This window comes from Colobus angolensis, unplaced genomic scaffold (genome assembly GCF_000951035.1).
Source record: "Colobus angolensis palliatus isolate OR3802 unplaced genomic scaffold, Cang.pa_1.0 Scaffold84, whole genome shotgun sequence".
Taxonomy (NCBI): domain Eukaryota; kingdom Metazoa; phylum Chordata; class Mammalia; order Primates; family Cercopithecidae; genus Colobus; species Colobus angolensis.
In genome coordinates this window covers 5,001,995-5,027,941 of record NW_012122265.1, presented here as the reverse complement: position 1 = coordinate 5,027,941, position 25,947 = coordinate 5,001,995, and the positions used below count along the sequence as shown (strand labels likewise).

At 34.8% G+C, this 25,947-nt stretch overlaps 1 protein-coding gene across 2 annotated transcripts in view; it reads left to right on the top strand.

The window, feature by feature from the left end:
* The window catches only part of CWC27 (CWC27 spliceosome-associated protein homolog (S. cerevisiae)), a 270,245-nt gene that overhangs the window by 104,951 nt on the left and 139,347 nt on the right, over positions 1-25,947 (top strand). For both annotated transcript variants that reach the window (XM_011930127.1, XM_011930126.1), the window contains exon 11: positions 24,570-24,673. In XM_011930127.1, the coding sequence (XP_011785517.1) occupies positions 24,570-24,673 (104 nt within the window). The remainder of the gene's footprint in view (positions 1-24,569; positions 24,674-25,947) is intronic.

Here is a 25,947-nt window from a genome sequence, read left to right as displayed (position 1 = left end):
AAACCAGTCTTCTCTATTATAGAGTTATGTTTTTCTTAGCAGCTATCTCATGATCAGGCCTAGAGTCAATGTGGGAAGAGACTATACAAGGGTGTGAATCACTTATACACTTATGTGTAAGTAATGGTTCACTGGAAACCACCAATGTACCAAAATAGTTGACTAAACATGCTTATCACACTTCTGTGTTCATATCAGGTATTCTGTACTTAGTGATTGATTTAAAAATCAAGGACATTGTTGTATATGCTTTTTCTATTTATGTGAATTGTTACATTTTGCCACATTAACCTTTAATATATGAATAAAGTTAAAACAATGAAGAGACTTGAGTAAGTACTGTTTCTAATAGATACCCTAGAACTGAGGTCCTTCTACGTGCTTCCATTAACAGCAATGTAATATCAGATCTCAACTGCCATTGTGCTGCCTTACATTATATTTCCATGTAATATTTGCATCTCTATAGGAATATAGGTTACTGAACTATCATTCTCATTACTTTCCGAAGAAATGTTCAGTGTGATTCCATTTAAAGACTAAATATGATAATGATTTTAATACAGTGTCATTCTTACAGTGTTACATAGATACATGTATTTATCCTGTGCCTCTTGGTGTGAGGATTTAAAAATCCATTTTAGGGGAAAGTTTTATGTGCAGAGCACAGAGCGCTAGATATCAAGTAGGTTTATGTAAATAGTGTATTGCTTCATGTTCTTGGTGCCATATAACAGAATCCTTTCTGCTCATTTAAGTCACAAATGAATATATCATAATGATATCAGCAAACCCACGGAATGTGTGGGAAGGCTGAAGAGCCAGGCTGAGTCAGGATGCAAGGCACTGCCTACCTGACAATGTCACTACTAGGAATCTACCTCCGCAGTTGCTGGCACAGCCCCACTGCATATTTATGGACTCTATGCTACTATGGCCAGTGCAAATAATCTTTTATCTTATCAAAAATAATTTAGGCATATCAGGAAGTAAAGATAATATACCCTTCCTCAAAAACAAACAAAACCCTAGAAGAAAGCACTCATATACTTATCACTCACTTGGATTTAACAATTACCAATAGTTTGCTCTATTTACTTTAAAATACTTCAACACAGAAAAAAATTACAGAAGTCATGTTTTACCACTAAAAATATGAATATGAACACCTTAAATGGAAAAACTTATATAACCATAATAAAATTCATATATGTAATGAATTAATAATTCCCTAATAATCGTCTAATACCCAGCCTATGTTCAAATTTTCCCAAGTGTTTGCAAAATGTTTTTTATAGCTTGTCTGTATATGTCCAGATCCAGTCAAGGTTTACATGTTGAATTTTTTTTAGTCTCTTTAGTTTTGCTTTAGACCATTCAAGCTACTTTAACAAAATACCATCAACTGGGTGGCTTTTCAACAAGAAAATAGAATTTTCTTTCTTTCAATTCTTGAGGCTGAGAAGTCCAAGATCAAGGCATTAGCAGATGTGGTGTCTCATGAGGGCCTACTTCCTGGCTCATAGATGGCCATCCTCTCATTGCGTCCTCATGTGGTGGACGGGATGAGAAACCTTTCTGGGATTTTTTATAAGGGCACTAAACCCATTTGTGAGGGCTTCACCCTCATGACCTACTCACCTTCCAAGGCCCCCACCTCCAAATACCATCACATTGGGAATTAAGTTTCAACACATGACTATGGGAAGGACAAAAACATCAGTATCTTCTACCCTTTTAATTTTTCTCATACCTTTGACTTGATAAAGTTGGGCTAGTTGTCCTGTATAGAATAACTCACATTCTGGACTTGTTAAATTTTTTTTCTATGTAGCATCATGTAACTTATTCCTGTATCATCTATATTTTCTGCTACCTGTAAGTTAGATTTAAAAGCTTGGTTCAGATTAAACATTCTTGGGATGGGTGATACTGTGATGGGTAACACTGCTTACAGTGTCAAATTAAGGGGTTGTATGATGTCTAGTTACTTCTCTGTTACTCAAGACTAATAAAATACATTCAGGTATTTTGTTTCTTTTCTCTCCTCCTCTCTTCTCCCCTCCCCTGCCCTCGCCACCTTTCCTCTCCCCTACACCCTCCCTTTCCCTGTGCTCCTCTCATCCCCTCCCTTGTTCTTCTTGTTCTTCTTTACAACAGGATATCACTCTGTTGCCCAAGCCAGAATGCAGTGGTGTGATCATAGCTCACTGGATTCTTGAACTCCTGGGCTCAAGTGATCCTCCCAAGTCAGCCTCCCGAGTAGCTATGACTACAGGAATGCACCATCATACCTTGCTACTTTTTAAATTTTTTTGCCACTCTCACTATGTTGCCCAGGCTGGTCTCAAACTCCTGGCTTCAAGTGATCCTCCCACCTTGGCCTCCAAGAGTGCTGGGATTACAGGTGTGAGACACTACATTCAGCCCTTCCTTAATTTAGAGTTATGCTTTTCTTAGCACATATTCTATGAAGTGATACTTTGATATCACATGAATATATAGTTTTCCATCAATGCTTTATGTAAAAATTTTGTCATCCATTGGTGATTCTTGTCCTGAATCAGTTACCTCAGTGGGAGTTGCAAAATAATTATTTTCTGTCATTCCATTTATATTTATTATCTTGCATTAATCTATAAAGAAAAACTTTCACTCATCAACTGAGGCTTTGATTATTTTGAGATATGCTTCCTGTAGAAAAGGTTGGATAATTCTTAATTTTTTTATTATCAATTTGTTATAGTGACAAGTGCGATAGTCACCTCTAAGGGTGGCAAATGAGGTTTTCTTATTTGTATATCTGGCTTTATCTTTCATGAGTATTATTTATGGCTCGTGGATTTTTATATTTTCAATATGATTACGTAAATGACAACCGTTATTCTTTTTGGAACTCAAATCATCTCAAATTTGGCCTCTTTTACTTTTCCAGTATTTCAAGATTTGGAGTCCTGGGCAAGAGCACCTCCTTGGCTCTGCTAAGGTCATATATACATGCCCTGGCTGACAGGTGAATAAGATAAGATCTTTCCAGGTCATGGGCTTCTGAAGTGGGAGGCAGTTCTGCCTTCAAACTACCTTGGGATTCTTTTAAAATACAAAGGCTGTTTGAGTGCTGCTTGGCCCAAACAACAAATGCTCCCATTATAGTATTAGAGCCTCTGAATTTATATTTTCTAATATCTTCCTTTAGAACCCGAAAGGTTAATTTCCCAGATGTCACCTACCTGTATGTTAATATGTTTTATGGAATAATTAGTATTATTTGTTATAAATTTCTGAATTAGGATAAGTAGTATTTTTACTTATGATATTTTTAGTAGGTCTCAGGTATTGTGGATTAATCCTAATCCTTGATTCACAATGCATTTTGTCATTAAGAAATACATTTTTAGAAAAATTTTAAATGACAAATAATAATTGTGTATATTTATGGGATACAATGTGAGATTTTAATATATGTATATATTGTGGTATGATTAAATCAAGCTAATTAACATACCCATCACCTCATATCCTTATGTTTTATGGTGAGAACATTTGAAATTTACTCTCTTAGCAATTTTTACATATACAGTACATTATTATTAACCATGGTCATCGTGTTGTGCAGTAGATCTCAAAAATGTATGCCTCCTATATAATTGAAATGTTGATCAAAGAGAAATATGTTTAAAATTATTTTTGAAATAGTTATTCCACAAACATTTATTATGCATCGACTGTGTATTTGGTACAAAATACAGTGCAACATACTAAATGCATTAAAAAAAAAAAAAAAAAACTTGGCCAGGCACGGTGGCTCACGTGAGCCTGTGATCCCAGCACTTTGGGAGGCTGAGGCAGGCGGATCACGAGGTTAGGAGATTGAGACCATCCTGGCTAGCACGGTGAAACCCCGTCTCTACTAAAAATACAAAAAAAAAAAAAAAGAAAAGAAAAATTAGCCGGGCATGGTGGTGGGTGCCTGTGGTCCCAGCTACTCAGGAGGCTGAGGCAGGAGAATGATGTGAACCCGGGAGGCGAAACTTGCAGTGAACCGCGATCATGCCACTGCACTCCCAGCCTGGGCGACAGAGCGAGACTCTATCTCAAAAAACAAAACAAAACAAAAAAAACTTGGGGTAACACCAAGCATAGAAGAGTATTACTTTGTTTGGCTGAATAGACTACATTAATATTTACAGTGAGACAGGATGTGGCTCTGGTTGTTAAATATTCAGGGAATAAATAACCTCAGAAAGACTGTGATTTCATCAAACTCACACAAGCAACTAGTGGAATGAGCCCAAATGGCCCACTTCTTAGTCTTTTTCTAAGAATTGTGTGTTTAGTTTTAGAAGAATTATTTCAAAGTTCCATAGTAGAAGTTAGCTAGTACTCACTTGTAAGTGTTCTGTGGTATAAATATATAAAGGGAAAGAAAGGATATTCATGATATAGCATAGGATTTAACATAATTTTGCCTAATTTATATAGATTGGTATGACATAAACAAGGACTTTGGGAATGGATGTGATTGGAAATGATGATATCAAATAGGGGAATTTAAATGATTGGATCATTGGTTAATTTTGTTATTGGGATAAACTTGAGAGTAAATTTGCCTGCCCTATTTTTAGAGGGAAGGTGGTTTAATTTTTGGTTTAAGGGCTAAATCTCTCAATATTTTTACTTTATAATGTTAAAGTTTTTGTTCATAAAGCTACACATTACTGGTAATTATTCTGGGCTCTAACAGCCAACAAATGAGTAAAGAAGAAGAGTCACGTTGGCCATATTTTTCAGGATGTGATGAATCTGTCTAGTCATATATATAAACATTATCTTCTTGAAATATTAATGTTAAAATAACAGTACATCTTGAATCATCTTTTAATGGCTCTGCTTATTTTGAAGTCTTCCAGCCACATCTGTCATATGTTGTGCCTTACAAGAAAATGAATCTGGTTTTAAAATGTTTAGAACTCAGAATAAGTCATTATAACCAAAGCACATTAGAAAGCCTTTGTTAAAATAGTTACAAATGTATATAACAGAGATTTTACATGTCACTGGAACTTGAGACCCCGTCTTTCAAGGAAATTTTTTAATTAGAGCTTTGGTTTTCATGTCTGTAAAGCAGTTGATAAGCCCATGACCTGTCCACTCTCTGAGACTCCAGTTAGATTATATGTGTACACATACTTTGCTGATATGATTTGAATGTATGATTCAGAAACCAAAGCTGGTGATTTTCTCTCCAAATCATCACATTAACGTGTAGGACTCCCAGAAGTACAATTCCGAATTGGTAATTGACAAGAGAGATCACTGGTTGATTCTTTTCTAAATATGGTGTATCGTGCCTAGCAGGAAAAAAATACCAGAAATGTACTAGGTTATAAGAATAACTATATTGATGACTTATGTTTTACCTAAGGCTTAAGATGTGACAAAGCAGTACACTGTACTTTTCTAGTTTCTTAGGGTAGAAGGTTATGTTATTGATTTAAAATCCTTCTTTTTTAATGTAGGCATTTACTTGCAGGTATAAATTTCCCTCTAAGTATGTTTTAGCTGCATCCTGTAAGTTTTGGTATGTTGGGCTGTCATTTCATTCAACTCAGAGTACCTTGATTTCCCTGTGAATTCTTCTTTGATCCATTGGTTGTTTAGGAATATGTTGTTAATTTCCACATATTTATGAATTTCCCAAATTTATCTCTGTTATTGACTTCTAATTTCATTCATATGGTTGGAGAATGTACTTCGTATGATTTCAATCCTTTAAATATATTGAGGCTCATTTTATGTGTTAGAATATGGTCAATCTTGAGACCGTTTCATATGTATTTGAGAAGAATGTATATTCTGTTCTCATTAGCTAAAGTATTCTATATATTAGAGCCCACACCTTTGATCACTCACTACAAGGTATGGGGAGGAATGTAGGAAAAATATGTGATACTTTTGCTTTGATATTTTCTACATAAATATGTATAAACATTTCACAGACCTGAGGATTATGGATAAATATAATTTAGCAGCTCCTAGCAAAAAGGGAAGCAATTTGGGTTAGTTTTAAGAATGTTCAAAAGAAAAGAGAATCAAGATTTGTTCAAACTCCCAACACCATTGTGGATATTCCTCCTTTTCACATATAAGGAAGCAACCTCAGGAAGTTTTGTATAAATTTTTCCAATGTCACACAGCTAGTGTGGTGTTGAGCCAGGACTCGAACCCATATTCTGGTTGCAAAGCTTATGATCTTTCCATGCAGGACTTAGAAATAGGAGGATATAACTGATGCTTGCCTTTGATATTATTATATTATTGTTGGTTTTACTGTATATTGATATATTGTGAAGTTTTATGATAGATATTACAGTGTGAATTTTTACTTTAACAAGAATAAGTTTCTATTTTATTGACACACTTTTCAAGTAGATGTTGAGATCTCCTAATAAAGCAGTCAGTGCTTCATTGTTAACTTATTCCTAACAACTAGCATAACGGAGTCAATCAGAATCTGAACCATGTGGTAAGACTGCAGTGAGTCTAAGTTTGTAGAGTGAGTCAGAGGTCCTGGCAAAGAAAGCCTTGTTAGGCATTAGGACAAGCCTCCTGTGAATTATAAGGAATTGCCTTGCAAATTGGTGGAACATGAGAAAGTAATATCAGCCATAATATTCCAGCACTTTTTAAGAAGACCTGACCTCATGTGTGAAGTCTGAGCCATAGTCCACTGAAAGACATAGCAGAGCCCACCTAGGGTACCTAAGCATAGTGAGAGTTGGAGATTACTTTTAATTCACAACATTAGGACTTGTCTGTAACACTAACATCTTCTTTCCCAGAGCTAGGAAGGCTCCTTAAAGGAAGAAGGGGAATATAACTTCAAGAGATACATCCAGAACCCATTTGTTGTCATCTTTGTTGTGTTTCGGGGGGGGGGGGGCTGGTTTTTGTTGTTGTTGATATTAGCTTTAGATACTGACATATCACATACCAGATTTATTTCCTTTTGAACTACAATAGTATTGTGCTACAGATTCTGAATAAATGTAAAATCAGAGTGGAGTACCAGCCGCAAAGCTAATAGCAATAATATTGAAAATTCATCAAGAAAGTGCCAAGATTCTAGAAGACTACATTCCTCACCGAAAACATACTATCCCCATCTAACTCACATATAAGAAAAGTCGTTCTGAAAACTCTGTGCTAACTGCAACAATGAAAGAACATTTAGCTTGTAAAGGGGCACCTGTGTTCCTCTGGCCCCTGGAAAATACCTGAATTTGTTTATTATTGAATTTGCCTGAGAGCAAAACTTTCTTTACTTAACTATTTCCCAGTTGCCTCTTAAGTTTTTAGTGTTTCTAATGATAAATACTGACGTTTGATCAAATGTAAAGTAACTAATTCAGTTCATCTCCTAAGTTTGTTTTCAAAACTAAGAAAATATTAATAAAGTCTCAGACTTACATACATAACATTGTTGTTGACTATTGGTTCTCAAAGTGTTGTCCCCAAAGCAGCTTCTCTTTCTCAAGGTGTAGGCCCCACCCCAAACCTACAGAATCAGAAACTCTGGGAGTAAAGACCACCAATCTGTGTTTTAACAAGCCTTCAGGTGATTCTGATATCAGCTAAAGTTTTGGAATTACTGTTTATACTATATTCCATTGAAACTACTTTCAACCTGACCCTATTTTCTTAAGTGGTCTTCAAATTCATATAGCCAATAAACCCTTTTTTTTTTTTTTTGTATTTAGGGTGAAATATATCAAGTTTTGTTTCCTCAGGTTTATTTTTTGTAGTTCTAGTTGTTGTATAGCATCTTTCAGGTAAGCTGAAGTGTTGCCTCATTGCCTTGCTCTTTCTTACCTTATTATCTTTGCATATACCCTACCCTCTGTCAAATTTCCACACCATTGCCTCTCTTCAATTCCCCACCTGTAAAAATAACATCCCTTTAGAATTTGATGTGAGGATTCAATGAGAAGGTATATGTGGATGTATACATACTTGGAACATTTTTGGAATAGAGAAAAAGAAAGCCATGTGAAAGTCTAATTAATTATTTTATCAATTATAATTTTTAATAAATTTACTTCATAAAAGAAAATTTTGGTTTATTCATAAAATTAAGGGCAAATACTGAAACTTGCCACGTATCTCAGTTTGGTTTAATGAAGAGCAGTAGAGGTGTATGTAGGCCAGCTGTTCACCTTATTCTATAAAATGGTAGTTTTCATGCATGAAGCATGAATCAAACCCAAATTAAGAACCCACATAAATATAAATACAGCATCTTTTCCATTTGGGCTGAACTACTTTGGATTTCATATTAGCTAAATTAAAAATATGTTTTTATTAGGTGCAAGTAGTTTCCAAAGTGCTTTTCCTGGCTCACATCTTGTCGTTATTTTCTTGAAGGGCTGGTCTAGCACAGTTCAAGCAAGTTTTCTGGTCCTGTTTGTCTGCCAGGTGCTAACGGAGTAGGAAACCCACAGAGAGGTTAAGTCTATGAAGCCTTATGGAAAAGAAAAACTGACCTTTTCTACAGCAGTGGCCTAGGAATGAGTCAGCTCTTGCCTCCAGTCACTAGTGACTCTGAGAATGAAGCTTGTTTTCAGCTAAATGCCAATTAGGGTTTCAGAGGCAGAGTATGTGCAGATTCAGGTAGGGCAAATCTTTAAGCCACTATAATATAGGTGAGAGTTTTTACAAAAGTCAAGCAACACAGATGATGACCCCTGCTGTAGCTTGGTGTCTATTGTATTCAAAAAGCTTTTATACCATATTATGTGTTTTATGTGTCTAGATGGCTAGCGAGAAAAGAAAACTCGGTTTGGGATGTTTTTTTCCCCTTAAAGTAGGAGCTTTATTGTTACAGTTGGAAAAATTAAAAAAAACTTCCCTTTTCTCTCCTTACTGATTCCTTGCTTCCTTCTGCCTATCCCCTATCCCCATGGCTCTTAGGATGAGGAAAAAAACTAAAAATTGAGAGTGAAAAGGTATTGTATTAATTCTCCAAAAACACCCTTTTAGTGGCATAGTGGCCATATGCAAGAGCTGAATCATTCCCAGAATAGAAGCATGTATCAGTGTAGTTCCCAAAATGTTTAATTTTGAGAGGTGAGATCAAATTTGAGCTAAATGTTTTTGTGTGATTTGGACTTGCGGTTTTATTAAACTCATACAGCCAGTTTACTCCTCATCATGGTTAATAAAATTGCAATGGAAATATTAAGAAACCTTTTTAAAAGTCTCAGTGCTGTCTTTGTTGTTGTAGATGTATTACTTAGTACAAATTGAAATACACCCTATGATAAAATTTATTCTGCAAAAATAAAAAATCTGTGTTGCATAAGCATTCAAATATGTCACACTTTTTGTTCTTGACTTAATATAGTCGCTCCAAAATATTTGAGATTTTGCATGAGATCATGGTAGAAATCAAAATGTTTTAACAAGTGGATTCTTAAATTGATTAAAAAAAAAAGATGCATTAAGTGTCTTGAACACTGGAGTATTTTTATTTGATTAAATTTAACTTTATAATGATGATTTCTTTTAGTTTTAGAAATAAGCAGAGAAAGAATGGTGAATCATAATGTCTACCAAATTTGTTCAAGGAAAATTATTTGAAATACTCCCCTCAAAAGAGAAACTTATTTTTTTCTAAATAGAAATAAATTTTTCTTTATAACCAGAATAGTTTATAAAATTATTAAGTCATGTGATACTGCATTCTACAGAGCTAGCCATTGTTTTCATTTTGGTAAACTACCTTTCAAATCTTTGGTTTTGTTTGGTGGCATGTACACATATATTCACAAACATACAATTTTATATAAACTGAATAATTATTTGCTTTTATTATATTTATAAATAGTGTTGCCATGAACACCCATTATATTCTTCTTTTGTGCTTAACAAGGAGCTTGAGCACTTTGGGATTCTTATAATAAATGTATAGAATTGCTGAGTGGAAGGGTACACACATGTAACGTGATACATTTTGCCAGTGCTTGAGAGAGCTGAATTATTTTTTCATACCTTTAAAAAAAATCCGGCCGGGTGCGGTGGCTCAAGCCTGTAATCCCAGCACTTTGGGAGGCCGAGACGGGCGGATCACGAGGTCAGGAGATCGAGACCATCCTGGCTAACACAGTGAAACCCCGTCTCTACTAAAAAATACAAAAAACTATCTGGGCGAGGTGGCGGACGCCTGTAGTCCCAGCTACTCGGGAGGCTGAGGCAGGAGAATGGCGTAAACCCGGGAGGCGGAGCTTGCAGTGAGCTGAGATCCGGCCACTGCACTCCAGCCTGGGCGACAGAGCGAGACTACGTCTCAAAAAAAAAAAAAAAAATCCAATGATATTATAATAACAAAAAATTGCAGCTTTAGGCAATCTTAAAGAATGATTAGCACTACCAACAGTTTAGTTTGGTTTAATGTATTTATTGAGTATTGAATGCTGATTTTATGTTAGATTTGGTGCTATTTATTGGAGTTGCAAAAGTGAAGTGATACAGTTTTATTGGACTACTGGAGATTACAAAGAAAATAAACAGGCTACTAAAATACAATATGATAAGCTTGATGGTAAGGGTAATATAGGGAGCTTGTGCATCAGTATTGAGAGTTTAGAAAAGTCTTTATGGAGAACATGGCATGAAAGCTGAGAACTGAAGGATGATTATGAGTTATGAGCAGAAGGGAAGTGGAAGAGAGAGGAGTGTTTTAGGTCATGAGGAATAGGTGTCAAAGATTATATTATACATTCTGAGAACTGACAGGATTTTAGGATGTGGGAATGCATGCAAAAAGTGAGGCAAGAGATAAAGATGGAGAATAAAGCAGAGCTGAGACCATGAAGAACCTTGCAGTCCTAAGTAGTTTGAACTTTGAGAATTAAGGGTCACTGTAGCATTGAAATGATGAGATCAAATTTCAGCTTTAAAATATTATTCTTGCTCTAGTTTGGGCAGGGACTTGCAGGCAAGCAAATCACAGAGCCCCAGGGTCAAAAAGATGTGATACACTTGATTTGGGCAGGCATCTGTACCAAAAGAGTCCAAGCTTGTCAATTAGACAAGGCAGTAAGAAAAGACAAATTTTAAGGTCAGGTGAGCAAAAGCACAATTTGTCTAATGGCTCTTCTGTCTTGAAAAAGCAAGCAAGGTACTTTCTGGGAAACTTGGAAACTTCAACCTATGCAGTGAGGAAAGAGTCTGGATTTAGAATTTGATAAATGCATCGTAACAGTAATATCATCATCAACATCATACTATGTTGTTATTATCAGGAAGGCCACATTTAGGTATACTTGATTATAGACCTAAGGTAAGGATAAATATAAGGAGTTTGTGCATCAGTATTGAGAGTTCAGAAAAGTCTTTGCAGAGAAGATGGCATGGAAGCTGAGATCTGAAGGATGATTTTGAGTTGTGAGGAGAAGGGAAGTGGAAGAGAGAGAAGTGTTTTAGGAGGAATAGGTGTGAGTCAAACAGAATGGCTCATTTTAGGCCTTATTCTTGAATAGATGCTCATGATATATCTCTTGTCCATAACTGGTTCAGGACCCAGGTGGAATGGACTTGCACGTAAAGGAGGCACTTCAATGTCTGTACCTGCACTGGATGAGAGAGGCAGGGCCAAAAGTTCCTAAACGTTAAATGTGAAGAGCTTCAGTAATTCAAGAGGATCACTTATATGTAGCTTCATTTGTGAAACACTTTGTATAGCTTTATGATGTCCTGGAAGCCATTTTATATAATTTTGATCCATGCTGATGAAAGTCTAGATGAATGCCAGAAAAACTTCCACCTCATTTTTTTTCTTATTTAATCTATACCATGTACTATATTTAAAATCATTTGTCCATATATTCATTTTTTTACATAACGTTGAAAATGTTTTGATGTCGGTAAAGCAAATTTAACAAGGCGAGAACACTGTGGGAAATGGGAAATCTTAAAGAATTTACATACTTGTCTGTTACCTAATATGGCCTTCACAAAAATGACCTCATCCTCTTTAAATCGTGATCGACATCGTTCTATCTGATGCTCTTATCTCAGTGATTTTTCTTCTGTGTGCTATATTTTAGATGTCTATCTTCACAACAAAATTTCTCCTCTTCCCAAACCCCCACATTTCCCTCTCATGGGTCCCAGGATTAGTATTCTATACTCTTTTTCCCTTAGTGTATGCCTATATTTATTTAGCACCAACAACATATTGAGTCACAGTGTTGAATACTGTGATAAATGTGGTTCATTAATTTTTTTCCTAAGGACTTCAGTTTTTTTATGAAAATGATGCCTACTCAGTATAAAAAATTAAGGCAATAGAGCAGAAAGAAAAGAAAATGGAAACCTAAAACAGCAACACACCTAAAAATATTCTGTGAACACTGGTGCAAAAGGAATGCATAAGCTTTTTGTTTTGTTTTGTTTTGTTCACTTAGAAGCATTATTTTAAAAATAGTCAAAGAAAGCAAGCTTTTTTCCAAGGACAGTAAAGGTCAATCAGTTAAAGGAAGTCTATTAATGTAATGTAGTATATTAACAGATTGATTAATAGTATTTCAGTTTTTTAAATATGTAAATTAAGTAACAAAACAACATTCCTTCTAATACAAATATTAAATATAATATAGGACTTCTCTGTGATAAATAGTAGTTCCTCTTCTAAACCAAAATTAAAAGTATTATAGCAATAGACCCTTTTCTCTTAAATTAAGATAGTATACATCTTTTTTAAAGAAATGTCTATTCCTATCCTTTGCCCATTTTTAAATAGGATTATTGGTTTTTTTATTGTTGAGTTGTTTGAATTGTTTGTATTTTCTGGATATTAGCTCCTTGTCAGATGAGTAGTATGCAAATATTTTTTCCCATTCAACAAGTTGTCTGTTCACCTTGTTGATTATTTCCTTTACTTTGCAGAAGCTTTTTAGTTTAATGTAGTCCCATTTGTCTATTTTTGTTTTAATTGTTCTGTGATTTTGAGGTCTTAGATGTAAAAATCTTTGCCTAAACCAATGTCCTGAAGTGTTTTCCCTATGTTTTCTTTTAGTAGTTTTATAGTTTTAGGTCTTATGTTTAAGTCTTTAATCCATCTTGAGTTGATCTTTGTATATGGTTGGAGATAGGAGTCTAGTTTTATTCTTCTGCATGTTTTCCCAGCACTATTTCTGGAAGAGGGTATTCTTGTCCCAGTGTATGTTCTTGGTGCCTTTGTTGAAAATCAGTTGACTCTAAATATGTGTGATGATTCACATATTTTGTCAATTTATGGTGTCTCATGTGTCATGAAGGCTTTGCTCATTTAAAAATTCTTTTTTCTTGATATTTGTCTGACTGGGTTATTTCAAAAGATCTGTATTCAAGTTCTGAGATTCTTTCTTCTGCTTGATCTAGTCCATTGTTGATGTTTTTTTTTTTTTTTTTTTTTTTTTCTTTTTTTGAGACAGAGTCTCGCTCAGGCTGGAGTGCAGTGGCACAATCTCGGCTCACCGCAACCTCCACCTCCTGGGTTCAAGTGATTCTTCTGCCTCAGCAGCTGGGATTACAGGCTCATGCCACCTTGCCTGGCTAATTTTTGTATTTTTGGTAGAGATGGGGCTTCACCATGTTGGACAGGCTGGTGTCCAACTCCTGACCTCATGATTCGCCTGCCTCAGCCTCCCAAAGTGCTGAGATTACAGGCATGAGCCATCGCACCCAGCCAATTCTTTTTTTGTTTGTTTTTTAGACAGTCTTGCCCTGTCACCCAGGATGGAGTGCAGTGGCACAATCTTGGCTCATTGCAACCTTCACCTCCCATGTTGAAGCGATTCTCCTGCTTCAGCCTCTTGAGTAGCTGGAGTTACAGAAACGCACTACCACACCTGTGATTGTTAAAATCTGCATTTATAGGTTACTGAGACCAGTAACTCTCAGAGTATACAAATATCAGTTCCAATGCTTATTGCTCTGGTTTTCAGTCCCCCTCCTCATTTTCCAAACCCTGGGTATTGCCCTTGATTTCTAGTGAGCTAAACATATGTATTTAAAGGTATTTTTTAGGCTGGATGTGGTGACTCACACCTGTAATCCTAGCATTTTGGGAGGCCGAGGCGTGTGGATCACGAGGCCAGGAGATCGAAACCATCCTGACTAACACAGTGAAACCCAGTCTCTACTAAAAATACAAAAAATTAGCCGGATGTGGTGGCGGGCACCTGTAGTCCCAGCTACTTGGGAGGCTGAGGCAGGAGAATGGCGTGAACCTGGGAGGCGGAGGCTGCAGTGAGCCGAGATCATGCCACTGCACTCCAGCCTGGGTGACAGAGCAAGACTCCGTCTCAAAAAAAAATTAATTAATAAAAGTAAAGGTATTTTTAAAAAATGTACTCTATTCAGCACTTCTATGTTGGGTTGCAAGAGAGTTTTCAGGTTATCTAGTATACTGCCTTACTAAAAATGGAAATCTAATTTGTTTTTCATGTTGAATTAATATCATTTGTAAAGTTGGATTGTAAAATAGACATTTGACTAAAGACCGGGTTTCTGCCACAGCAAATGTACTCCAATTCTGTGAAATCTTGGCTAAGCCAAGTTTTTGTTATGAAGTAACATATTTGATTCTGAGATTTTTACTTGGTGCTTAGACAGAATAGCAATATCACCTACTAATATTATTGGCACTTATGATTTTGTTTAAGATACACTGTTGTTTGGTGTGTTTTGAAAAAAAAGAATAAAATTTTCTAAAGTTTGAAAAAGATCTTACAAAGATTAGGGGTAATCTGCATTAAACTTCTAATCTTTTCACTAAAAATACATGTGATCTTTCATATGAAAGGAGTAACATTGTAAGCTTAAAGGCTATATACAAGTGCATTTATATTTCTCCTTTTCTTTCTAAATTACAGTATATTTAAAGATACAGATAGAGTCTTTCTATTCGTAAGTAGTGGTGTAGCAGATTACAAAGGGCACGTAGAACATTAGCTCTCAGATTAAATGTTATCTTTTGATAGATACCTTTCAGGATCACTCAGACTAAAATAAGGTAGGTTCTCTGTTAGCCTTCCTCATACTTCCTCTAAGTATGTATGCATTTCTTTGTTGACTCGCTTATTCCTTGCCTTTTCAACTAGGTTATAATGAAAGAAAATAAGCAATTCACTTTCAAGCGTTTAGTGACCACAGTTAGGTTATGGGAATTTTGTAATTTTTAGTTTTTTTAAACTGTTACATTTCTCACTTTCATAGTATATATTTAATCTAAGCGGTGCCCCAAACACAAAAACTAATCAGTGTGCTTTCGAAATCTGTATCTCTATGGAAACAATGGAAAAACTTGCCTTTTTAATCTCTTTTGTTAAACTGAGATCTCATTTTGTCAATAATAGATTATGTAAATAGCAAGAATAGTAGTAGTGGTAGTGGTGGAGGTGAGAACAATAATAATAAGAGAAGCAAATTTCTGTTTAGTATTATCTTGGGCCAACTACTATGCTAAGTATGCTAAGTAATTTCCGTAGAATCTTAGTTCTTTCTTACAACAACCTTACTGTTCTTTTCATTTCTAGGTGAGTGAACTGAGACTTAGATTGGTTAACTTAGTTGTCCAATGCTATAATGCTAGTAGTAGGTAGAACAGAGCTTCAAACACACAGTGGAGTTTTATTGATTAACTTTTGTTAGATATTTGCATGATATAAGTATATATTTTCAAAATGTGTGTATAAACTACAGTATATTTTGGCACTTTTTGAAATATGCTAAACCCAAATCTCTGCTACAGCTGATGATACCGTAAGTCTAAAAACTGTATGAAACATCTACAATGTTAATACATATGATGGGCTTTTATTACAGCTATTTTATGATTTCATCAACAGCCAAGCTGTTGTTTCACTACAAACGGATTGGATATCTTTGTGATTAAAGCAGCAGGCTAAAGACCATGAAGGGTTTACTTGTTTGGTTTTCAATCATTTCCATGTGTTATGAATTCTTATCAGATGTTGGGAAATAGCAGGCTTAAACTAACTGCAAGTACTACATCTGTGGTCCAAGAGACAACAGTCTGTAATGGGCATGTGTTTAGCCATCAGCTTGTTTAACAAGGCCTCTAAGCAAGTTCCTTTACCATCATATGTAAGAAGCTAACACATATATTCCATTTATATAGATTTAATATCTCTTCAACAGCATGTCAAACACTCAGGTCTTGATTAACTGTATCAATTTTTTAAATGTGAATATTAGAGAAGATCAGTGCTTGACTTCATCACCCTTATATTAAAATAATATTTCTCATGACATAAGAAAACATAATAGATATAACTAAAAGTTTTCCTAAGGCACATTCCTAGAAACTGGAGAAAATGAGAAAAGCATCTGGGAAAAAGTAAAAACTAGACTGACAGTTATGCAAGATACTTGACATTGCCATTTTAAATCCTCAATCCCATGTTCAAAAGCTGCACAGTTAAAAAATAATTGCAGGATTTTAAAAAGCTACTTCAATCAAGTAATATGAACAAGCTTATAAAAATTGTAAATATATTGATATTGTAGTAATAAAAAGTTTCTTATGTAGCCATTTATTGATAATATCTCTTGTTATATAGAAAATATTCAGCTTAAATCCTTCTACTGGATATTTATTTAAAGAAAAGGAAATTGTTATATCAAAGGGACACCTATAACCCCATGTTTATTGCAGCACTATTCACAATAGCCAAGATGTGGAATCAACCTTAGAGTCCATCAGTGGACGAATGGAAAAAGAAGCTGTGGTGTACCTACACAGTGGAATATTACTTGGCCGTAAAAGGATGAAATCCTATCATTTGCAGCAACATGGATGGAACAAGAGGTCATTGTGTTAAGTGAAATAAGCCAAGCACAGAAAGACAATTATCGTATATTCTCAATCGTATGTAGGAGCTGAAAACCTTGATCTCATGGAGGTAGAATGTAGAATGATGGATACCAGAGGCATCTGGGTTCGTGTGCTGGTGGCGGGGGTAGATGAAGAGAGATTGGGTAATGAGTATAAACAAACAGCTGAATAGAAAGAACAAGCTCCATGCTCAATAGCAGAGTAGGGTGACTATAGTTAACAATAATGGATTGTATATTTCAAAACAGCTAGAAGGGAGGACTTGAAATTTACACAACATTTAGAAATGTTAAGTACTTGGGATGATAGATACCCTTAATATCCTGACTTTACCATTACATATTCTACAACTGTAACAAAATATGACATGTAGCCCATAAAAATGTACAAATATTAGAAATCAATAAAAATTGTACATTAATAAAATATTCAGCTTAAAGGTAAGGTATGAGTCTAAAAGTACTTTTCACTTAGTAGGTGGTTAGCAGGTTAAGTGAAAACTGCATGAAGAATTAAGATGTCAGTGTCACGTTGATAATTCTATTATTGACTTGGATAATTTTGAAAATCTCTTGCCATCTCTATACTTCAGCTTTTTTTGTGTCTAGGATAAAGATGTCAACATTCAGCATCTCACTACTTCCTTAGATGTGAATGAAAACTAAGGAAATAATTTTAATTCAAAATGGTCTTTAAAATACCAAATCAAAAGGAATTAAAATGATCTGTGTGGTATAACTTTTTACACTTATAATTTTGATTATGCATTTCAGAAACATTATTTTTTGCCTTACTTAAACTGTTTTTCTGTGATGATGAAACTGAGGCAAAGAAGGAGAATTAATTGCCTTTTCGTGGCCAAATAATGATGGTTAGTCTAGGTCTTTTGGTAAACACATTTCTTCCCACGACCCCCACCCAAATACTTTGTCTAATCATTTGGAATGCTGTAAGTTGACATTAGTTTTAGATGGAGAAAACAACTCATCACTGGCATTAGAGTAGACATCTTTAGCATAATAATTAGTATCATTTTATTATTAATTTTCACAGTTTTAATTCTAAATCTTGGAATATTACATGTCTTGAATATAGACACAATTTATAGATGTTTTACATATTACATATATTGAATATAGGCACAATTTATAGATGAGAAAACTGAGGATCAATGAGATTAACAACTTTCCCCAAAGCTATACTCAAGTGCCACTTTTTCCATGAAGACTTAAAAGATGAGGAAGATTTTAGTAGACAGAAATAGGGGGAAAACACCATTTTAAATAGTGGAAATGGCATGAACAAAGGAGTGTGTGTACTGAATCTCAAAGTTTGCCAAGGTAATTATGACTAGTATGTTTTGACTGAAATTTAGAGTAACTGTAGAGGATATGTGGGGGATAAAGTTGAAAAAAAGTACTTTGAAGTTAGGTCATGAGAGAGATTTAATTACTTAAGAAATTACTGCATAATTCACTAGGATTTAGGGAGCTATGAAGATCATGGAAGTAGAACTGTACGATTTGGGATGTGTGTTATAAAATGAATGGAAGAAAGGTCAGACCAGAGGCACACAGACAAAGTAGGAGACTGTTGACCAAGTGAAGTCCTGATGGCCCAAACTAGATTGCTGTCACTAACCATAGAAAGGAAGAGACTTTTTAAAGGAAAAGGAAAAATGTAGTAAGTAAGGGAGTGATACTAGAAGGTGGGCTTCACAACCAGCATTGTGGTAGCTTTATCAGAAATAGAAAAGAGAGAAATTAGTTAGTGTTCATTGAGGAGCCGACATTATCAGTCTGACTTTTTAAATGGTAAATTTGATGCATTTGTGGTGTGTCTAGTGGAAGTTTTCATCTGGCAGTTAGAAATGTCAATTTAATCTTGAAAGTGGAAATATGTAAAGAGCATAGGCTAATAATCTTGATTTTATATGTTGGGTGCATTAAGGCAGAGAGAATTGAAGTCCTGAGTGCGGATGAAATTTACAGAGAGGAAAAGAAGGTTGAGAAGCATCTAATTTTGAGGAGCAGAAGGTAGAAAAGTAGAACCAGTGGAAGCAGAGAAAGAATATCAAAGAGGTAGGATAAGATCCTAAGTGTCCTAAGATCTCATGACACTATGTTTGAGATAGCAGAGGGGCAAAGAGGGGTAAGGTGTTCAACAAAGTTGGATTCTTTTCAAGGTCTAAATTACAATCCAGCAGGAAGTCATTGAAATTTGTGATTAGGAGCTCATAAGTTACTTTTGAGAGAGCCATTTAAGGAGTGTGTGGATTACTAGTAAGGTGTTAAAATGGGTGGATAGTGGGTTAAATGAAGACGCTAAGAGCAGTTGAGAAATCGGTTGCAAAAAAAATTGGAAAAGCCAAAGGTGTGGAAAAACTGAAGGAAAATATTGTCACTTTACTCACAAAAGCTTGGCATTTATACTTTACCCCAGATCCTTTTCCCAGCTCTATCTTTCATTACTAGTTACCTTGCCCCACTTTAAATTATTTTATGCAATAGCCAAATATATTCATGTTTTAGCATGTACCCTGTTTTTCCATCTCTCTGTCTTGGTTTCGACACACTGCTTGGATGCATCTTCATTCTGTCTGTAAATAGCTAATTCCTACTTACCTTTCACGTCCCAGTTCACATGCTTCCACTGTGAGGCCATCTCTTATTTGTCCTGCAGTACTCTTTCCTTCACTGAATTTCAAAATACTTCAGTTGTTTATTTGTCGTGAAAGTTGCTGCTTTTTGTTATGTACTGTTTTTATTATTCATGTACATGGCTTATATCCCTCCTTGAAATGTAGGTTCCTTGAAGTTTTTCTCAAGGTATCCATGAAACAACATGGAAAGAGCATAGACCTGGAGTTCAGATAGTCCCATTTTTAAATTTCTAGCTCTGTCACTTACTCACTATGTGACTTCTAAAAAGGTATTTATTTGATCTTCATAAATGTCAGCCTTTTTACCTATAAAATGCCTATATCACAGCTCATTGAAAAGATTATTAAGTGATATAGGAGGTAACTGATTTAAAGAACCTAGCAAAGTGAGGTTCCCTTCCTTAATCATCTTGATTTCCATGCCAGTACCCAGAATGTTACCATATAAATATTAAGTGCTCTAAAAATTGCTAAATGAATTAGTAATTTCTTTGCTATTACTAAATATATAAAGCTACTGTAATTTCTAGGCTGCTGATATTTTATTGGGTTTTTTTTTTAAGAAATTCTTTTTTCCATTAAGGAGTAACTTATTGCAGATTTACTAGATAAAAAATATAGAAATATCTGGTGGATAAATGCTGATGTCATACAAACCATATTAAAATTCAAATGAAATATAACTGTAAGAAAAACAATTAATGGCTTAGAGTTAGTAACAGTTTATAAAAGCGATTTCTTTTACCATTTAAGCAGAGACTAGGCTTTGAGGAGGCGAAGACAATGCTTTCTGGACTCTAAAGTAAGACCATAATTTGGCAGTATATGGTGGCATATACTCCATGCTTACAATTTTAATTCTCATTTTAATATATTCTGATGCCAGTGGATAGGATGATATTCCAGGGAATGTAAGATTGGGAATCCTAAAATTAGACTGTGATCTAAAAATTGGTTTAAAAACTTGTACTTCGTTTCAATAGTCATAGATTCCACAGTACTAACAAATGGTGTTGCTTGAATAGTCTCAGAGATTTTGACAACATTGTAAATCTTCAATCACTTGAAATATTTAGCATAATAAAGCAATTTTTAATAATCTGTATAGACCTGCCCTTCTCTATCTCACCTTGTCATTCTTGAGTTTTTATTCAACATTGCTCAGTTTGTATATTATATGGCTACATCAATAGTGTGTCTAAATCTTTGACTATTTAAGGATAGATTTTTAGAAGGAAGCCTTATGCATTCATTGCCCTTTTAAAACAATGAACAAGGTTGTTTGCTGTATATAGTAGAGATAACATTCATTTATAATAAATAATGTAATAAAGAACTATGCCCATATGACAGACAGCTCTTAACAGTGGTGCTGTTTTAAATAGATGACCTAAATCATAATAGCTACCATTTGTTGAACATGTCTTATGTGCTCAATATTTTACATACCTTACCCCTAATTTATAGTTGAATAAACTGAGTCTCAGAGAAGTTAAGTAACTATTCTCAGGTCACCTGGCTAATAAGTGATAGAGTTGGATTTTAAATCAGTACTTTCTGCATCCAAAGTTAAGTCTTATAATAACTATGTTGTTCTCCCTCTACAAATAGTATCATAAACAGTATATACTTTCTTTGCCTCATTCTTTGTGTACTTCAAATTATTCTCGTAACTAGTTTGTCTATCCTAGAAATGCACCATTTGCTCTTCAACTCTCAAAATAATCTCTACCTCAAAGACCTTAGTCTTTGGAAAATATCATCTAAACGACTGAATTACTTACCAAATTGAAAACTATACAAAGTAGCATAATAAAAAGATAGTAATGTTTGGTGGAGTAAATGGAAGATGTGCTTGCTGTTCCCTGTGCAGCGGCTACCCAGTTCCATTTTTATGTCATGCCGAGTAAATATGGGATTTCTACAGTTGTGTTCATATAGCTTTAAGAAATAGGAAGTAATTGTACTTACCTGAGAACACGTAATGAGAGCCTAAACTGGGCATTGATGGTTAGAGTCAAGAGGAACTGTTATATGTGAGAGAGATTAGAAAATGGTGTACTTCAACATTGATTCAATGAAAGGAAAGGGAGAAGAGTCCAAGGGAAGTTTAAAGTCTGGTCATTAGAAAGATTATTGTTCCATGATCAAATAGAGACTACAGGAGAAGGAACAAATTTGGGCAAGAAGGAGAGGATTTCAGGTTTGGACATAAAAAATTTGTAATTATGTTGAGATGTCCAGCAGCCTGCTGTTTCTCTAGAGTTGAGTCCTTGAAATGAGTCTAGTCTCAATTGAGATTTGCGGTAAGTGTAAAATGCACACTGGATTGTGAAGGCTTAGTACAAAAGAGAGTGTAGAATATCACATTAATTTTCTTTATATTGGTTTCATGTTAATTGGTAATATTTTAGATATATTAAGTATGTAAAAATTAATGTTTCCTTTTAGTTTTTAAATCTGGCTACTAGGAAACTTAAAATTGTATGTGTATTAGTCTGTTCGTATGCTGCTAATAAAGACATACCCAAGACTGGGTAATTTATAAAGAAAAGAGGTTTAACTGACTCACAGTTCTGCATGGCTGGAGAGGCCTCAGGAAACTTACAATCATGGTGGAAGGCACCTCTTCACAGGCTGGCAGGAGAGAGAATGAGTGCCAGGAGGGGAAATACCAAATGCTTATAAAACCATCAGGACTTGTGAGAACTCACTATCATGAGAACAGCATGGGAGAAACTGCCACCATGATCCAATCACTTTCCTCCGGCTCCCTCCCACAACACGTGGAGATTACGGGAACTGCAATTCAAGATGAGATTTGGGTGGGGATACAGCCATACCGTATCAGTATGTGTCGTACCTTAAATTTCTGAGTTAATCTACACAGAAATTTGTAGAAGATAGCTAGAAATGCAGGACCATAATCAAGGCAAAACATCTACGTTTGGAAATAACTTATATAGGAGTGATAGTTGATGTTATGAGATTAAATTAAAATGCCAGTGTACAAAGTATAGAGATGAGAAAAATGTCAGCAATTATAATATGGGAAGAAAAAGAGTAACCAGGAGAAGAATTGGAGATTCAAAATGCTAAAATGGTATATAAGCCTGACTGGGATAGAATTCCAAGAAGAAAGGAGAAGGAAGGAATAATTAACATCATTGAATGATAGAGGCCAAAAAGGAAGAGGAGGAATGAGAAAAGGCCATTGAATTTGGTTGATATAGAAGCAGTTTCAGTAGACTGTAAGAGGGATAGATTGCAAGAGATTAAGAAGTTAGAGGTTAATAAAGCACACTGTATATGTAAACTGTTCTTTCAAGAATGAAGTCCATTTGTGAAGATAATAATCACTTGGTTTGAGCTGAGTCTAGAGAAATTTGAGCATGTTTGTTTGCTGAATAAAAGGATCAGTGAAGGGAGAGTATTTGAAATTGTAAAAGAGAGAAGATAATTTCTATAATAAGATCCTAGAGCATTGGATCCCAAACCTGAGTACATACTGGAATCACCTGGGGATCTTGTTACAAGGGCAAATTTCCAGGCAACATTCCACATCTAAGGTTATTACATTCCCCGGAGATTTGTCTACCCCAACATGTTGCTAGCAAGTTCTTCTAGGTGATTATGATGTATCCACAGGACAAACAAGTCAAGGAAATTATGGGTTCTGATGAGGTCATCAGTGAAATGACTGGTCATAGCATCCAGTATGGGTAGATAGCCAATTAGGGCTAGAATGGGGCTGATGGACCATGAACTACAGTTAAGGAATTGGCTTTCATTATTATGGGAATACGTGCAAGTTTAGTAGGAATGAAAGGCTGAAAAAGTTAAAACGTAGTGGATTTTGATCACTAAGGGAACTTTCAGAATTCAGGATCTTGGAGGCCAAGCAGATGCAAAATGTGGCTGTGTGTGTCTGATGTGGAAAAAAGATGTAAAGAACTGAGTTAGGCACATCATAAGGCCCAGCAGTTTGGTAACTAATACATGGCAGTGGTAAAAAGGTACAGGATTTGGGATTAGTAAAAAGTACTAAAGGTTCAGTCAGGTATGTAATTATCTAGACTTCAGATTCCACTAAACCTTAGCTTGAATATCTTTGATAAACATTTTCAGAGTGGAGTGCCTGCTTGGGTTCATAGCCTTTGAGTTTCCATGATTCACTCTAGATTTTGTTGAAAATACAGTGGGTACTTGACATTCATAGAGAATATATGCACAGACTTGACTAGTCGCAAGTAACCCTAAAGGTTTATGATAATGCGTAGTTAATAATTCTTTGCAAGGCATGAATTTGAATCTCCTGCCCTGAAACTGGCATGGAGAAGCAAGTCACTTAGCTAGTGCCTTGTAGTGAAGGTAACATTTACTTCTAAGTTTGTCTGTAACACATAATTATATTAATCGTCAGACCTCACCCTGGTAGATTTAACTACCAGGAAATTAAAAGGAAATTATATGCCAAACTGTAGTATTAAATGAGTTAAAAACTTGGGTTTAAAAATCAAATGAGTTTTAAAAGTTTTTAGTGTGAAACCTAGCATGTAATAATTACTTAATAAATGATAGTTACTGGTACCTGTTCAGGAATTCAACCATTTTTGAAGCCAAATTTTTTGCATATGTCCATGCTTAATGAGTAATATTTATATTAAAAATTTTGTTTTGATCCAGTGTCTCCATAAGTTATTAAATTAAAACTAGAATGTTAAATTTGTTAATGAACTAGGAAGGTAATGGGTCATTTATCACTTATGTTTGATAGGGGATATATTTTATAGTAATTCATACTGCTATTATGAAAAAATTAGAACTTTGAAAATCCTTTAAGTGTATTTCTATACCACAAGTATATATACACAGAAACAAAATAAATGAATTACATTATTCACTTTATTTTTCTTAGATGTAGTATACCAACGATTCTGTTTTTGCAAAACAACTTTTACTCTCAATATATTATATACTTACATAACTCTTTTTGCTTTATAGCGAAGAGCTCAGAAAAGAAGCAAGACAATTAAAACGGGAACTCTTAGCAGCAAAACAAAAAAAAGTAGAAAATGGAGCAAAACAAGCAGAAAAAAGAAGTGAAGGTAAGGGCATTCATCAGGCTTATTTTTTCACTTGATACTCCCCCTTCTCTGAATTTTCTTAGCTCCTCCTTGCTCTCTCCCATTTTCATCCCTTCCTTTCTCCTTTCCTTCTCATTTTCTCTTCCCTGTTTCTTTCCCTCCTTCTTGAGTTAGGGTGTGTGTGTGTGTGTGTGTGTGTGTGTGTGTGTGTGTGTGTGTGTAAAATAGTTTCTTTGAACTGTTAGCCAGTAAAATTAATTTCCACCCAGGAAATTTGTCTGAGAAGTAAATTCAGTGCAAATGGGATTGTAACTATTGTTTTTAAGTAAGATTCATGAAAACTAACAGAATACTTGAAATCTGGCAAATCTTAAAGGTTGCCATAGCATCTAACTGGATTAAAAGTACACAAGGGTGGAATGTTGATAGATAGATAGATAGATAGATAGATATTGCATATTCTTTAAAACATTTTTTAAAAGTGTTTGAGCCCTATGTTGGAGACTTAGGTAAACATTTGTGTGTTGGTTTGAATAGTATTAAATGCCTAATATTGTTTTTTGTTTGTTTTTGTTTTTACTCTTATGTTAAGACATAGAAAATCTAAAGTATTGATAAAGCTGATGAAAATAACATCTTGCTGTTTATACAGGTTAATTAGGTTCTTTGTTTCACTATGATTTTTATTAAGCTTTAAAGAAAAGCTTTTTCATTGATGATCTTTAGTTTAAAATTGTTTCAGCTATAAACCATGTAATGTTCAGTTTCCAAAATAACAGCTTGGAACCCTCATCTGTTTTCTTTTTACAGTGATAAATTGTATTGTACATTCAGTGAATATGATCAGAAATTTTACTCAATTGCCTCTTATAATGTATACTAAATTTGGTATAACAAATTTGCTTGTGCATATATATTCTGTATTTTTATGCTTTTGAAAGCTTGGAGTGTTTTATCTACTAGATTCTATTGACAGTCATTGGAGGTGTATTAAAGAATGAGATGTAGCATCTAGCCTTAAAGACTACACATTCTAATACAGAACAGTGGCACAATGTTTGGCCATAGGTATTATTATTGTTTATTTTAAGTAGTATGAGTAATACCATATAACTATTTAAAGAGCATAGTTCTCAATTCTCAGATTATTTGTACAAAATCCCCAATGACTATTTTCATGAAGGCAGATATTATACATACTTCATGAAGATTTGAAAGTCACTAAAGTATGTATTTGAATGAAACTAATTATTTAAAAATTAACTGAGGTATAATTGCACAAATAATAAACTGAA